Source organism: Cinclus cinclus, chromosome 12 (genome assembly GCF_963662255.1).
Source record: "Cinclus cinclus chromosome 12, bCinCin1.1, whole genome shotgun sequence".
In the NCBI taxonomy this organism is placed as follows: Eukaryota; Metazoa; Chordata; class Aves; order Passeriformes; family Cinclidae; genus Cinclus; species Cinclus cinclus.
The window spans coordinates 12760853-12777781 of NC_085057.1; the positions used below are offsets into that span (position 1 = coordinate 12760853).

Below are 16929 nucleotides of genomic sequence, written 5' to 3' on the forward strand. Positions count from 1 at the left end.
TCTCCTCCTTTGGAGAGGGGAAAGAAGATTCATCCATGGACAGGTAGCTCTTTTCTGTCTCTGACTGTTCTGTAGCACTGAACTTGTCATCATTCAATCCAAACTGTCAGTAGCATCTACCATCTGAATGGGAGACACTGAAAATGGAGCTGTTGTCACACTATTTGTAGCTTCACTGTTAAGTGATTCTCAAGTTTTTTGGAGAATTTTACTATTAAAATTAAGTGCATGTTCTTGAAGAGAAAGCCTGACAAAAACGAATTGGTAATAGCTCTAATGCTTGCAGAAGTGCAGAGACTCTCATTGGTGTCTATCTTTTGGCACATTGCACTCATCTGTGCAATGTGTCCATACAGCCTGCAGTGCATTGATGCAAACACACCTCTAAAGGACTTCCAAGTGTTCCTAACTCACCACTCTTGGGAGGGTTTTATCCAGTGTCTGTCAAACCCCACCATGCAGAAGGGCACATGGTTCATGGAGTGAACATGAAGCTCAGTGGGAGAGGACTGCTTCTGACAGTTGCTGAAACTTCTCATTGTCCAGCAAAGAAACATAAATCATAGGAAAAAATTGACATATTTTGGTATAGGGTTTCAGTGTCACTGATGTTGCAGCAGCAGGTTACCTTCAAATGCATTTTCAGGACTTTCCTGTAATTGCCAGAGGGACAATGACTGGTCTTCATAGGTCCTTTCATCAAAGCTTTTACAATAAATTGAAAAAACTGAAGGAAGCCAAATGGACAAGGATGGCTACATTGATTAACAAATTGTAGGCATCAAAGTCCTAATGGAAAACTGATTCAGACAGAAAAGTATTTCTGTCATAGTTGTACTTGATAAAAATTTTCCTTTAATTTGTGTAGCTGATGGTATTAGAGTAAGGCTAAGTTTCACATACCAACCTGCTGGTTTTGAGGAGATACAAGATAAAGGAAATTCAGTATTTTTTTTTTAAAGGACATTTTTTATATATAAAGCAAACTATTTTAAACAAAAAACTGTATCAGTTTACAGATTACTTCCTATTCAGACATTTCCATAAAAGCATTGCTGTCTTACCTTTGCTGCTGTAGAGAAACTAAACTGTTCAGCAGATGTTGATTAAAGACATCCAAGTTGCTGCATTTAACATTTCAGTTTAACTTTAGCGGTGCTTTGATAGTTTATGTGTAGAAAGACTGTGTCTGGCCTGCAGTAACTAATGGTGAAACTCAATATGTGCATTGTCTTTGGTGCAGCTATAGTGAAAATGTTAAATTACATCTCATAGTAACAAGAATCTGAGTTCTCTGATGAACGTTTTGAACACTTCAACTCTTAATGGGTCTAAACCTATGTGCATTGACCATATGTTAATTTAGAATGATTTAGAAAAGACATCTCTAAACAAGGGGCAGGGGTCTGTTATCCTTCTGCAAAAGCTTTTCTTTCATGTAAATGTAATCCACTGTCCCTTATATATGATATAGATAGTTTCTGTAACCAAGGAGCTAAAAGGAAACTTTCCAATTGGAAGAATACTATTTTTTCTGATTAATTACTCTCTAACCATTTCAGCTTTGCTGCTCTGGGTTTTTTTCCCTACTTTTTACCACTGGTACTTCAGGAAACTCGTATGAAATGGTACCATGTGAAACTGGATTCTTCATTACAACGTTTTAAATGTGACTTCTAAGGCCAGGATGTTCTTATAGTAGAAATCAACATAGCTGTGTTGAATTCCAATACCCATTATTTATAGTAGTGGGGGGCCAGGGCTGTTATTTTTATTTTCAATGTAAAATTTTTTGCTATTACAAATTTTAATTTTTCTTTTTCATCTGAAATTAGTTTCAATTTTTAGGGTATCCCTCCTCCCTTTTAAATCTTTCTGCCTCTTTATGCCTTAATTTGAGAAAAAAAAAGTAGTGAGGTTTAATATTTTTCCTCTGTTGGTAATGCATTATATTACTAAGTAGAATATTTTAGAAGAAAACTGGAAAATAAGAGAATATGGGAAATCTCAAGAAAATTTGCAAGTGTGGAAAGAGATACATAATTAAGGACTAAACAGGATTGTGCCATTTTAAAGCACCATGCTTGCAATGTTTTTCCCTTCAGGTGTGAAATGTCTGTGATTTACAAGTTTTATGCAATTAATTTTCTCTTTCAAATTAGGAGCAGTTCATTTATCTGAAAGTTTCTCAATTAACAGAAGTATACTAGGACTTCTCTGTGTTCTGAAACAATAAAATAAAACTAACATCATCTGTTGAGTGGATTATCTGTCTGTATTTTTGTAGTCTTCGTACCAAATATGTTTAATATTGTCACACAGTTCTGTGTTAAAGGGATGTTGTGAAACTGTTCATATAAGGAGATATAAAATTACAGTGATAATGTAATTTATGGCCAGGTCTTCTGACAAAAGTAGTTGTAGCATGCTGCAATTAGGCATTTGCTGTTTTTGGAATTGTGGATGATCTGAGTTACACTGTCCTTTGGAACAGTGTCCTCTACAGTGATGATGTTTGAATGTGCATTTATTTTGCTTTTGTCTAGACTCTTGTATCTTTTATAGCTTTGCATTGGAATCAAAACTACAGGAGTTGTTTAAATGGGAAATGTATTGAGTTTCAAATTCAAACCTTACAAAGCATGTTAAATATCTCTCTAAACTTTCCAGGAGAGGAAATAAAGGTATTTTTTTCTTTCACTCAGGCTGGTGATTTAAAGAGTAACCTTAAGCCATCAATAGAAATATACAGTGGTGTTAGTAAAAATAAAACAGATATTTTGAAAGCATTAAAGTGCACATGTGCATAAACTAAAATATGAAAAATAGGCAAAAAAACCTGGGATACTGCAAATTATGATAGAGTTTAAATTTGGTGTCAATTCCTTAACTGGATTGCTTACATCAAATATATGGTATTTCAGTGGAGCAGTGACTTCCTAGATTTGAAATATGTTATTATAAATCATAATTCTGGATTGAATATAAAAAAAAAAATCCAAGAGAGCAAGCATACAAGTGATAAAACAAAAACTTTAGGTAATAATAAAAACTTTTTTGAAGTTGATTGAAGAATGGTCAAAAAGAATAAAAACAACTGCAGTTAAGATGAGAGGGACTTATTTGGAGTGAGAGGGCAGACTTTTGTCTCAGATGTAACTTTATTTAGCATTTTCATTTAGAAAATATTTTTCAGTGTTTCAGTTAGGGAAAATAAAGCCAACCACCTCTGAATGCGGATGAAGAAAAGGAGATGATGACTAGCCCAAAAAGAAATTTGGAGTGTTAACGCCAGAAAGCTGAAGGCAATTATTAATACAGTTTTGAAAAGTATTTCAAATGGGATGTGGTAGTGAAAATTGCCAATATTCTGTCTGCAGAAATAATGGGTAGTGGAGCAAAAGATAACTGCTCTCTAAATGACTTGTGTCATCCCACCTGAAAAACCATGTGTGATTTCAGACATCTCGTGGTCAAAAGAAGGATGGAAATGTGAAAGTGTCAGACAAGAAGAACAGTTAGGAACCCGTCAGGTTTGGGTATCTGTCTAAAGTCAGTAGAGCTTAGTTTTTTATTTTAACATTCTGAAGGTATAAATATCACAAATGAGGATAAATTATTTTGGACAGTGTAAATCTTAGAAAATGAGTAGCATGAAATCAGATTGACAAGGTCATCTATTAAGTGATTGGATAGCTTTCAAATGGGAAAGGAAATTCAATTATCATAGGTTTTTCATTGCTGGGTAACATAGGCAGTCCTGGAAAGGATCTTAAGGTATTATAGTATGTTCCACTGCCCACAAGCAGGATTTGAAGGAGATTCTTACAGTGAATGAAAACATTGCTTTTTCTCCAGGGATGAAGTCAGGCTTCGAGCCTTTCCACATCACAACCTGCTCAACCTTTTTCACTTTGAAATGAAGCAGTTTGTAAGGTTTCTGCCTCTTATTGAGAGCTCAAGGTTATGGCTCTTTTCTGTAATGGAAATCTTTTTTTCTGGATGTCTGTCTGTTTTCCTATCTTAATAATTTTCTTAAGGATATAAAATGACTATATTGCTCTTTAATAGCTATATTTATTTTAATAACATGTTATAAAGTGAAATAATTTAAATTAAAAGTAAGGTAATATGCTTTTTAGTGTTTTTCTTGTAATACTTTGGATATCCAAACTAAATCTGCTTTCAGAAAAGACTGGTGATCTATTTCACAGCTTAGGTTGTTTTTCCTTTTTTATACATACATTTCCCTTTAGATATACCTGTATTTTAAAGCACAGCACACACCATGCACCTTTTGTTACTCCCTGTTCTTGTACAGCCTTTTGATTTCTCTGTGTTCATTGCTCTGGAAAACTTCCCAAGCTACTGTCGAGCTGGCTCCTGCTCTCGTTCTGCAGCCTCCTGAGGTGCCTATTCTTACTCTGTTTCTTTTGTAGCTTCCCTTTTCAGTGCTCCCTGTTGCCCAACACTTGTCTGTACAACTTGTCAGCCGCCTCTCTCTTCTCACCATCTGTTAACTTTTTAATGAGATATCTGTTAACTTATTAATGAGATGTGCTGTAACTTTTCAGTCTGGACAGAGGTCCCCAAGTCTTCCCAATTGATACAGACATAGTAGGAGTGACAAGATGAGCACTAAAAAATCACATTCAGCTTTGACCTGTATTACAAGTATAAGAATGCCAAAGCAGCGTTTTTGGTTTATTCCCTTCCACGTGAATTTACATTATAGTATATTAAAGTAGATGTACTTCTCTCACTGGCATATCACATCGTGTAATAGTTTTTCATGCAGTTCTCTTTAAAAATTTTTGTGTAAGCTAATGTAGCCTAATTTATAGGCATATACACCAAATAGTACAAAACTGGCCATGAGTAAAATATCACCAGATGTTTTCAAGCACCAGAAAGGTAGTATTGAGGAAAAAGGTACGATTTTTCATGGTTAACTTTGACAAGTAGTTCAGGCGCTCTCAATGTGTAAATTGGGCTAGACTTCAAAAAGATTTCAGTAATCAGCCTGTAACTCATAAAATATGGTGAGATGTAGGTACCCAACCAACCCAGCTTGAAAATCTGGCCTTCATATATACAGACAGACATTATAAGAACCATCAGCTTAAGAATGCATGTTTGCCTCCTCTTGTCAAAAATGGAATAATGTGTTAGTCTATTTTGTATTTCTGTATTTACTATCTGGAAAACACCTATTGCGTTCTGAATTACATCACAGTAAATACACATAATGAGAGCAAAAGCTTTTCAGTGGATGGCTCACAATATTGAGTCCTGCTTAGAAGAGTCCAAGAGTCAAGCTGTTTTGTTCGGAGAATTTATTGGCCCCTGAGGAGGAGGAGACAGAGACTGAGTATTTCCAGATACACAAGTGGATATTATCAGCCCAGGCTTCTTTTGGCTAGCTTCCTGGTGAAGGTTAATTTTAGCATTAAGTTCCAGCTCTTTCTCAGCTGGAGTCTGGCAACAGAAGCCAAGCTTTCAGTCCAGGAGCTCCTTTCTGTGTGACAGCTTTCTCCTCTCTTGGCTCATTTGCCCACTGACCTGCTTTTATAGCCCTGTAAAAGTATCAGCTGACTTGAGGGCAGAGCTCTTCCCTAAGCAGCCCTGGGGGAGTTTTCTTCTGCTCTCTGTATGAAAACTCAGTGCACACCTCTTCTTTCATAATGCTTGTTGATTCCTCTGAATCCTTCCTGTATGTGTACCTTTGAATCCTGTATTATGAAAGGATCTAGAATCTTACAGTAAGTAAAGTTGGATGAACTATTTCCTTCAGTGACTGCACAATAAAACAAATATATGTGCTTGTTTTGGAAGAAGAAGAAAAGATACTTATCACTTTTGATCTCCAATTTTAGTTGCATTTGCTTCTATTTATTGATGCAATAGGATGTTCTCAATTTCTTTGTGTGCATGAAACAGTAGACTGATGTTTCCAATCATGGAATAAAGACAATTTTTAAAAAGTTGCCTATAACAGGTACTGACCAGAGAATTTTGCTGCATATCCCAGTCAATGACTTACATTTTCCCCTACTGATCAACAGTTCTTAAATTATTTTCCTTCTTTATATATATTTTTCCTCTCTCCAAAATTATTTGGTGTATGTATTTTATATTTAAGTAAACTTCGAATCCTACTGGAATTTTAATATAATGTAATAATACTTTATGCTTCTGTACTGTGCTGTTTTCTCTGAGATTTCTCTGATCCTCAGTCAATTCATTTAACAAGCTGAATCATACAGAACAAATAATGGTGTGGGAAATACCTGCACATTATGTGAGTAGATCTTTGGATTCTGCCACAAACTAACTTGCTTTCCTTTGTGTACTCTGGGAAAGTTTAATTACTGTGTAACAGCTGTTCAGAAGCTTCGTATCAATGTAAATTTCCTGTGTTCATTAATGTAATTTTTTTGTATTTGCAGCTTTACGACTATACTGTGGTGGATGTGTTGAGTAGACTGTCAAATGGATGGATAGTCAGAGTGAACATATGGGAATAAACTTTTTATAGCAAGAGTGTCTGCTAGATCTTAAAAGATTCCTCTATTCCTAAACTGCTTACTCCTTGGGACAGAGATTTGTTTAAAAATATGTGACATTTTTAGTAAGATACAATATAAAAGTAACTCTTAGTGCTCTTCAGGTGGCAGAACCCCACAGCTGTGATTCTGCTGTCAGTGTTAATCATACTTCATCATTTTATACCTTTCTCTTCTTTTTGCCTGTTCTATTTTCTTCAATTTATTCCATGAAAATTCCAATCTCCACATATCAGCATCTGTGTAAAGTTGGGGTTTTTTTTGCCTTTTATTTTCTTTTTATTTGGTTGCTACTATAGCTTTAGTGTTCAATTAGTCACCAGTTAGAATCTGAAGTCTTACGTTGCTTAAACACTGTGTAAACTAACATCCTTCTGGCTCAAAGTACTTGCTGCTTCTTTAGAGAAAAATTGCATGTAAAAATCAGCAACTTCAAACAAAGGAAAAAGGAGGATGATGGTTCTGCATTGAATAAAATGGACACAATCATGTGGTTGATAATGTAAATGAATATATAGAATATAGGTATAAAATTAAGTTTTCAAACCCTAGTATTAATCTGATCAGCTGTGTGAGCCTAACAGCAAAAATACGAATTTAAAGAAGTGGAAAATGTGTTATATTGAATTTCTGTAACTTTGCAGGGTAACAATGCAAATGTAGATAATGAAAAATGCTCTGATTGCTTTTTGTTTTGTTTTGTTTGTTTTTTTTTTTTTTTGTTCTGGTTTCCTATTCTGGTCTTATGTATACTTCTGCTTTTTAAGCTTTTCAGGCAGAGCTAGATTCTGAAGGATTATTCTCTCCCTTCTGGGATTAGGTAGGGAAGGTGGCAGTGGGGAGGTTGCCAGCTCATGCCACTCTCTGTTCCCTTGTGGCTGGGTTGGTGTGAGGGTTGATGTCTGGAGCAAGGCTTGCTCCATTTGCTCCTTTTGACAGTCACTTGGCAGCTGCACTGTGGCACTTGGAACTGTCCTCCTGAAGCAGTTCTAGGTTAAAAATCTTCAGGCAGATCAATCACTTCTTGTGGAAACCTTGCAGACCTACTGACTGGAGCTTTCTCTTTGGGTACACAGCATTCCATAGTTGGAGATGTTCTTCTGCATAACCTAAAATGCTGTGCAATATTTATGAACAGCTTTAAAAATACCTTTACTGTCTCTGATTTGGCGATCCAGTAGGATTGAGCTGGCCATATGCTTTGGGCCATCTAGAACCTCTGGTAATGAAGAAAGCCTTGTGGGGCAAAATAATATAAGAATATAGAGCTAAAAAGTACTATTGAACCATGATTCCTATTGTAATCTGAAGTAAAAAAATGCTGCTGTATTACTTCAATTTGGAAAATATAAATTTGCAAGGTAATAACAGGAAAGCACTTTGGAAATATTTTAAATTGAAAACATATTGTGCAATAGGCAGCTATCAGGAAGAAGTGTTATTCTTCTGAGACATAATCAAGCACTTTAGTGGATATTGGATCTGCTTATGGAATCCAACAATATTTTATCATGTCATTATAAGCTTTTTTCCAGTTACATTAGTCAAGCCAAAGATTAGTACAAATCTTACACTTTAATGAACGTATTCAGCTGCAAGCAGCAGCTTTATAATATTTTAAGGAGTTTTATATCATAGGACGATTTTTAAGCATTTATTTTAATTTTTGGAATCTAAAAGGATGTAATGTTTTACTTTTGAAAAAAATATTCCTAGTTAGTGCTTGTCCATCTACCTACTTAAAAGGAAGAAAAACAAAATGAAAGTTACTGGTACTGGTTGAGAAAGCACTTTTGGGGCAGTCTCTTATAAGTCCAAAGGCAATCTACAATGTCAAGCTGTTGAAGCAGAAGGTGCCCCTCAACAGGCTCATTCTCCTATTGGGAATTCTGCTTAAACTAAGAACTGCATTTTGGTGGTATTGTGACTCTAAGGAAAATTTTCCCTCTCACTCCATATACTGAAGCTTCAAATAGCTGATGTAAATCCTGGTAATTTTCAACTGTTTTGGCTGATATGATATTTAGTCACTGTACACCGTTTGGTAAAAAAATTCTTGCTAAAAATCAGTAGGGCTCTCCAAAAACTATACCTCTGTATCAAGTCTGCTATTACTACTCAGGTAGTAATATTTTTATAGTCATGGAAGGGTCAAGTAATTTTATTTTTTCTGGCTATTTCATTGCAAATTAAGCCTACATGCATCCACACACACCAAAAGGAGATGTTGGGATGTCTGTAGACATCTTTTTTGCTGAGTCAATACCAAAGCTGGTTTAATGTTCTGGGATGTCTTGTGATGTTTCTGAAAAGGACCATATGAGCCAGAACATTTACCATGAGTCTTACCAATAAAAATAAATTATGTGTAAGTAGCCATTTAGTTTTATGTTTGAACTATACCTGGTTTTTTTTCCTGTTCTGATTAATAGCTACATTATTTTTATCATTTGCTATCTATGTCTATAAGGCAGAAGCTAAAGTCTGAAAATGAATACTAAGTTTTACAGTAGTCATAGATAATGCTCATGTTGGATGAATGCTGCTTATTAAATCCCTTTTCCCTGTAATTCCAGTACTTGTTTAATGTAGACTGTAACAGTACTTAGAAAATTGTTTAGTAGGATTTACTTTCTTAAAATACGAAGATTTTTTTTTTGTAAGTAAGTAATGCAAATGATATGTACAAAAGTTCTGTTTTCTCTCCTAGGTTTCAATTTTAAATTTATATCAAGCTAAACTGATATTATTGATCTACTTCACTGGAATTGACATGGTCTGTACTTCAATATGAAACAAATCTTGAACGCTTCTGCTTATAGAAATTTAGAATAGAGCAAAATGAACTTTTGGAGTAAAAATCCTCATTGATACAAGATACTTACTGTCTGAGTTATTTCAAACTCAAATACAGAGCAGAGAGGGAAATACTTGCAGCTAAGTTTAAATATATGGCTTTATGGTTTCATTAGCTAGGCCTGAGAAGTCTTAGGTAATTTCTCTCTTACGGGTTCTTAAATTCTCTTACACTTTAATGCATCTCTGAAGGCAAATTGTTGCAGCATGGAACATTTTCTTTGATTATATAATTTTCTTGTAAGTTCCATAGTACAGTACCTTAATTTTGACAATGAAAGGATTTTTTTTTTAAAGCCTGTCTGCAGGTGAGATTTAATTTAATCCCTTGAGTATTTAATAAGCATTCTTGAGACTGTTGCCAAAAGGTGACAAGATTAGCACTTGAGGTTTATTGACAGGATGCCTCATAGGAAAGACCCTTATCTGCAAGGGTATTGTTTTAAAAGAAGGAATAAAGTCTGGGTTAAGCTGTGGGAAGATGCACACTTTGTGAAATACAGAAAGAATAGAGCAGTTTCTTTTCATCCTGGTACAGGGACATAGCAGTTTATAGAGGTAAAAAATGTTGACAAAACTTCACAGTAACTAACTTCCTATCAGAAAAATAAATACAAGTTCTTGAGAAGGTCTTAACAGTCCCTGCCATACACTGAATTCAGGCATTCTCAAAAGTCATTATTCAGTAATAGAATTGTATTCTTACATAAATGCTGGTACCCAAATATATATTTACGTTGGAGAATGACAGAGGTTATCAGAGGGTTTGTTGCTCTTTTTGGGTTTAAAAAAAACTCAGGAAGAACTAAGTCATATCTTGTGTTCCAAGATTTTAGCATGTGAGACCTCTCAATCTCTTTGTCTCCTGTAATCTTGTTGAGAAGAACTCTGTAATAAAGTGGTCATTAAGTCTTGTCTGCATCAGTAGGTCTTCACTAATCCTATGCCCATCCCAACAAACAAATACTCTGTGGTACTGATTCTACTTCTGCATACCCCAGTGTGGTCCTGTTGCCATCAAATTATTTCCTTCAGGTTTATATAGCACAAATAGAAGAATAATTAGATCCTTTCCTCTTATTCTATCTATGGAGTATGTATTGAGTGACTTATTTTGAAGCTGTTGTGATTCAATGGGGATGTTTTTAATTTGCTGCCTGTTCTCTTTTACCTCTGAGGAAAGAATTTTGTAAATGCTGAATAATTTTAGAACATGTTTTCTTGGTTAAGGGTTGGCTCATATTTTCAATTAGTTTTAAGAGGAAGGAAATAGTGTAAATGCTGTGGAATTCAGATAAGCACTGTGCATAGGAAATAAGTACTTTAATTTAGGGTGCATAGAATTGGTAGGTCAAGCTGATGATAGTAAAGGACCAGAACTTAGCTTTGTTTCAGAGAACATGCAATCAATATTCACTCTCCTGTTTTATTTCCCTTTTACTTGAGAATTTGTTTTGGTGAAGCTGAAATGTGCAATTGCTTAAGTATTCCACAGGGTGTCATGAGGTAGTTGTTGGAATCATTAATACTTGGATGAAGTAAAGAAAGAAACATAGTGTGCAGTCCTCTGAATTCCAGTTAATGTAATTTTAGATGTGACTAATACACATGCCATAAAATAAAAAGTTCTTAACTCATTAACACGTGTATCATGTTTCTGTATCTGTATAAAATATACACTCGAAGAAAAATATTGCAAGAGGTCATTCTCAAGAGTAAGCTATTCTATGTCAGGTCTTCCCAAAAAGACCTTTCTCCATATTCCTTGGTAATTTATAGTTTACACAGCAAGTGGAATCTTTGTCTCATAGCAGTAATCTGATATACCAAACTATGTATATAAAAAAAAAGAAAAAGAAAGAAAGGTACAAGACTTGTATTTGCCCTACTATAAAGAATTTCTAATTGAACTGTGCTCCTCCAAATTTGCTTTCAAATTTTATTTTAATTTTGGTTTAAATTATTTTAAAATTATTTTTTTAAAACAGACTTTATACAGTGCACACAGCTACACTGTGGATTTTATGACTTGTTAATTGTAGACATACATGATGTCAAAACTTCAGGATTTTTTCTCCCGCACTTGTGTAATGTAGTAGGAGGAGAATTTTTACCGAGGTGTGCCCCAAATTAAAGTGTATTTGATTATGATGGTATGTTCTTGCATATGGAGATAAAATTTTTATTGATGTAACTCTTGACTTCTGCAGAGCTGCACATGCATTGAATTCAACTTCAGGTTTGTAAAGAAAACCTTAAAGTAACTGTAAAAGCTCCCGCTTCTGTTAAAATCTGTATTGCTTTAAATGGAAAGGTGTTGGCTATGTGAAAAAAAACCAAAACATTACATTATAAAATGAACAGGAAAACTGCATTCGTTTCAGTAGCAAGAGAATGTGATCCAAAGTGAAAAATCACTGACGGAAGTAAGAATTTGAATGTCTGTTGACAGTAATAATTTGTCTGATGTTGACAACATATTTAAAACCGGTTTTGAACAAATGATACTTCATGGATTTTGGCATATTTTCTTATATTATCTAAAGTGGCATACTAAAATAACAGGCCACTTAATTTTCATGTTACTATTTATTTGTGTGAAGTCTTAAGTAACAAATCCTGGGTTTGTGCCAGTTTGTGCATAATAGTGAGTGGCACTGAGAGTGCAGGGCGGAGGGAGGGGGATTCTTCTGACAGACAATTAATGAAATTTTACACATCTCACATAACACACGTCCCCCCTGCATTCTGCCCAGAGGTCACAGTGCCTTACAGCCACAGAGGGGATTGCCATGACAATCAGCAACTGAGTGCTTTTATTCACATTTGCTTCCAAAGTCCATCCACATTGCTCTGTGGACAACTTTTGGTGCAAAACTCTTGTGATTTAACTCTTCCTGATTTAACGACTATAAATTATGACAGTGTGCTTATAGGTACTTTAGCAATATGTTAAAATAATTTCTAGACGAGGACACAGATTTATTTAAAAAAAGCTAAAATATCCAAAATAGAGTGATATACTTCGAATATTTGTGGAGGTGAAGAAAGTGAATGGAAGTGGTGTCCTCTGAGATTTTTTGTTTCGTTGGTTGTGAGTTTGGCCTTTTCAAGAACAAACATCCTGATTTCTGCCCAGCTGAGTTTTCTTTGCAGCAGGGCATCATGGAAGAAGAGATTTTTAGATAGGCAGGTTATAATCTTTCTTCATCCTCATTTTAAGGCTCATTCAACTTGCTTTGCCTCACCCTTTCTTTGTCCTTCTTATTGAACTAGAATAATCTAAAGGGGTAATTCCAGACATACTTTGAATTACTGAGATAATGCAGTACCTTAAACTAGAGTGATTAATATCAGAAATGACTTAAGTAATAAAATACCTGACTGCATTGAGATTTTTCCTTTATTGTATTAGAAAATTATACCTCTTCAGCAAAAGAAAACAGAACAGAAAGGACTGAAGCTTAAAACTGTTGATGATACAGCAGTTACAAACGTGGCAGTATACTGAGGCATGTGTATCGTATGTGTGATGTGTACGCACTCAGCACCCAAGTCCCTCTTGGAACATTATGGCAAGGTTGATGCTTATTGTAATGTTTTTATTTACAGATTGAAAATCTACAGGAGCAACTTAGGGACAAAGACAAACAACTGACTAATCTAAAAGACAGAGTGAAGTCGCTGCAGACGGATTCCAGTAATACAGACACAGCACTAGCAACCTTAGAGGAAGCGCTATCAGAAAAGGTAATGTTTTCTCAGGAAAAGCTTTGTGTGCTGCTCTTGTGGGTGAAGTGTGTGCAGAAAATGTCCTCCTAAGGTGGCCTGACAGCTCTCCCAAAGGCTATGGGCCTTGTCAGGGAAGCAGGTGGCCCTGTTCCGGTTGGATGAGCAGGGAGTGACTGCCAGGAGAAGAGCTGGCACAGGATGTGGACGGGAAGGAGTGATGTCCTTTGAATGGTCACAGAGAAAATGGCCCAGGACGTGGGAAGATTTTGCCTTGGTCAATGAGATGAGTGGTCATTCCCTGAAAGAACTGAAAGCCATTGGACACGTGGCATAAAGAATGTAGACTTTTGGACATTTTTCTGTCTTTGTGATCTTGATTGTCCTGTTCTTTTGTCCATTAAGCAGGGGCCAAGAGCAAGTGGCTGTGCCAACTCTTACCTTGCCTTACTGTGAGCACTACTGGCTTCCTACACTTCATTTTTAAGGGAAACTGTTTAATAAAAGAAATATTTGAGAATTCGGTTTTATTTTTTTCTTTATAAACTCTACCCTTTAATTTGAAAATACGTAGGAGAGGGGATAAATCTAGACTGTTTAACTTACTGGCAACATTCCTACCAATTTCAGTGAGGTCAGGTTTCCTCTTTCAGTGGGCTTTGAATACGAGGTAATGCAAGTGCCCAAAAAATTAGTAAAAATATCCACATTCTGCAGCTCACAGATCTTAATATATGCTACCTAAATGTGAACAGGTGAGTGTGACTAATTAAAGTAATATGTGCCATGCTGCAGTGTGTAATCCTATGAAGCTATTTATGACTATAGGTCTTGAAAATACCTCTGTGATGTTGGCACTGACACATACAGTGTTAATGTCAGAATTTTTGTTTCTTGTGTGTTTAATTGTTATCCTGGTATTTGCTTTGTCAACAACAGTGAAAAAAGTTGCCATTAGTATTGAGTCATGTGGGTAAGCTTTTACTTATACAGTAAAATTACACATTTCTGTAATCTTTCATTGCTGATCTGGATACGGTGTTCATCAGTTTCACACCATATTAATAAAAAAGGACAGAAAGTACTTTTTAATCTGTTTTCTCTCCTTGTAAACTATCTTTTTTTGGATTAATCACTTTCCCAAAATGCCCACAGAGGCAGCTGAGGGGTTTTTAAAACAGTCCTTTGGGAAGCAGAGTGGCTGTCACAGTGGGGACTTGCATAGGAGTAGGAGGCAAGCAACACTGCAGAGTCAGGATTCAGATTAACTTTTGAAAAATGGGATGCTTGATCTGAGAGCGTGAGACACAATGAGGAGAAAGGTTCCAGGGCAAATGCATCTCTCTGTATCATTTTGTTTGTTGTTCAGGGAAATCACTCTCAGTTTCTTTTCCATTGTTAAGTCCCTTGAAGGCCACACTTGGAAGGGCAGATTTTTCCAAGTCAGGTGTGATTCCTGGGATGTACTTACACACTGAAAGAAGCCAGTAGCCATCATCTAGAAATTCCAAATGTACAATGATGCCTGGCTTTCTTCTGTCTTTTGGCAGCTAAATACTTTGACAGTGTGTGTTTACACATGTGCCTCATTCCGTTCTGTGTCCAGCTTCCCAATTCCTCCTCGCTGCTCGCAATAACTTCCTTATGCAGTAACATTCTTAAGGCCTGCAGACTTTATCAAGAGTTATTAAATATTTCCACGGGGAATACTGGTAGAAATACAGAATAGAGGTTTGTCCAAATGGAACAAACCAGGAACCCTTAGTGAGTTTTTTGTTAACAAGTGCACCAGTATAAGTACTTTTAAAGTACAGTATGTAGTGCTGTCAAGAAAGGATGATGCTTTCATTTAAGAATACCTGATTCCTACTTCCATGGAAATGAATTGTTTGCATGCCTTCTCTTTCTAGAAATTGTATCGGACCTACTTTTCAACTATATAATTTTTTTGTTTATGCTCTGAGATTACGCTGTTTTTTGCATTATATTAATTCTTTGTCCATTCAATAGTTTTTAGAATTTTAATTTAAAAATAATGAATGAAAGTCTTCAAGAGCATCATGGGAAGCTTTTTTAAAATAAAAATAAAAATTATTCATACCAGTTTAGCTAACCACAATTTACTGCAATTGGATTGAATTGCTTTTCTTAGCTTCTATAGGAAGAAAAACAAATTAAAACATGATCATATGATCTTAATTAACTATAAAACTGTTTTTAAAGTCCAAAACTCAAATGTTTTCCAGCATTTTTCTTGAAAACAAATACGTTAAGATTTTGGCTCTGAATTAGAAAATGTGTTTCCTTATTCTTTATGAAAATAGGTTTTCCTGAGTATCAGTTTATTGATTTTCTTTCCTGTTTAGTGATTAGGTATCTTGGGAATACTAAATGGGAAATTAATGTAGACATCATAAAACAATGTCAAATTTTATTTCTTTTAATCCTAGTATTTTCCTGATGATATTGCTGGTGTGATTTGTCCTCTTGTCAGGAATCAGAAACAAATTAACTTCAGTCACATTTGAGTTCATTTTATATGTAAGCTGCAAAACATATTCATTCAACTATTTATCCCTAATTTCACAGCCTCTCCTAAGAACTGAAATTCGTAACAACAACAAAAAGGATTACGTTGCAATCTAAAAAGGAAAAAAAAGAAAAAAGGTTTGAAAATCAGACTATGCAAAAGTGCTATCAGCTGCCTTGATGTTATAACAAGAAACTTTTCAAAGAATATCTCAGCTCTTGGACTGCCCCAAAGCAGCTCAAGAGGTTGCTTTCATGAAGCTGATATTTATAAAGTTGGTCCTACTGTAGCAGCACACAGCAGATAAGCAATGGAGTATGTCTGATAATGGAGCTATATGCTGGGGCAATTCAGTTCCTGCTGCTCTGATAAAGTGCAAATAGATTAGACCTGTGAGGTCCCAGATTAGTGCATAAGGAAAGCTGCCCAATGCAAACAGGACTGAAACAAGAACACATTGTTGGGATTTCTGCAAGTTAGCTGTTAATCAAGTAAAACATGGTATATTGGGGCCTTTTAACACGTTTCTGACATTTAGCCTTATGCAGCTGACAGATAAATTAGTCTTCTTTTGTGATTGACTGAGAAAAAAATATACTGTTCATTAAAAAGATGAAATAATGTTATGTTTAATTTTTAATAGATGAAAAAATCATTTGGGTAAATAAATCTTCAAGAAGGAATTGGTATTAAACTAATTCTGAATATTACCATGCGGAATCTGAATGTTTATGATTATTAAACTATTCTAATTTGTGGAGGCCAACATCTTAATATTCAAGGTATTAAGAATTTATATTGTTTAAGAATTTATATTGTTTGTTAGGAAAAAATCTGAAGTTACTTAGTGTCATAAGTTTAGATTGGAGGGATGTGAAAGATCGTCACCCCTCGCTGTGGGCGGGGACACCTTCCATTAGACCAGGTTGTTCCAGCCCTTAGATCTCCTCAGGACCCTCTCCATCAAGGTGTGTCCTTACCTTGGGGCCCCAGAGCTGGATGCAGATCTTCCCCAGGTGGGTGTCAGCAGGGTAGGGCAGAGGTGCAGCCCTTTCCCCTGCCCTGCTGGCCGCGCTGCCCTGGATGCCCTCCGGGAGCACTGGATGCCCTCCGGGAGCTGTGGATGCCCTCCGGGGGCAGTGGATGCCCTCCGGGATCACTGGATGCCCTCCGGGGGCAGTGGATGCCCTCCGGGATCACTGGATGCCCTCCGGGGGCAGTGGATGCGCTCCGGGGGCAGTGGATGCG

The 16929-nt window shown here is 35.9% G+C and overlaps 1 protein-coding gene across 1 annotated transcript in view; it reads left to right on the forward strand.

Annotated features, from left to right (window-relative positions):
* The window catches only part of ERC2 (ELKS/RAB6-interacting/CAST family member 2), a 276247-nt gene that overhangs the window by 115132 nt on the left and 144186 nt on the right, over positions 1–16929 (forward strand). Inside the window, exon 8 of the mRNA XM_062500997.1 lies at positions 13035–13172. Coding sequence (XP_062356981.1) covers positions 13035–13172 — 138 coding nt within the window. The remainder of the gene's footprint in view (positions 1–13034; positions 13173–16929) is intronic.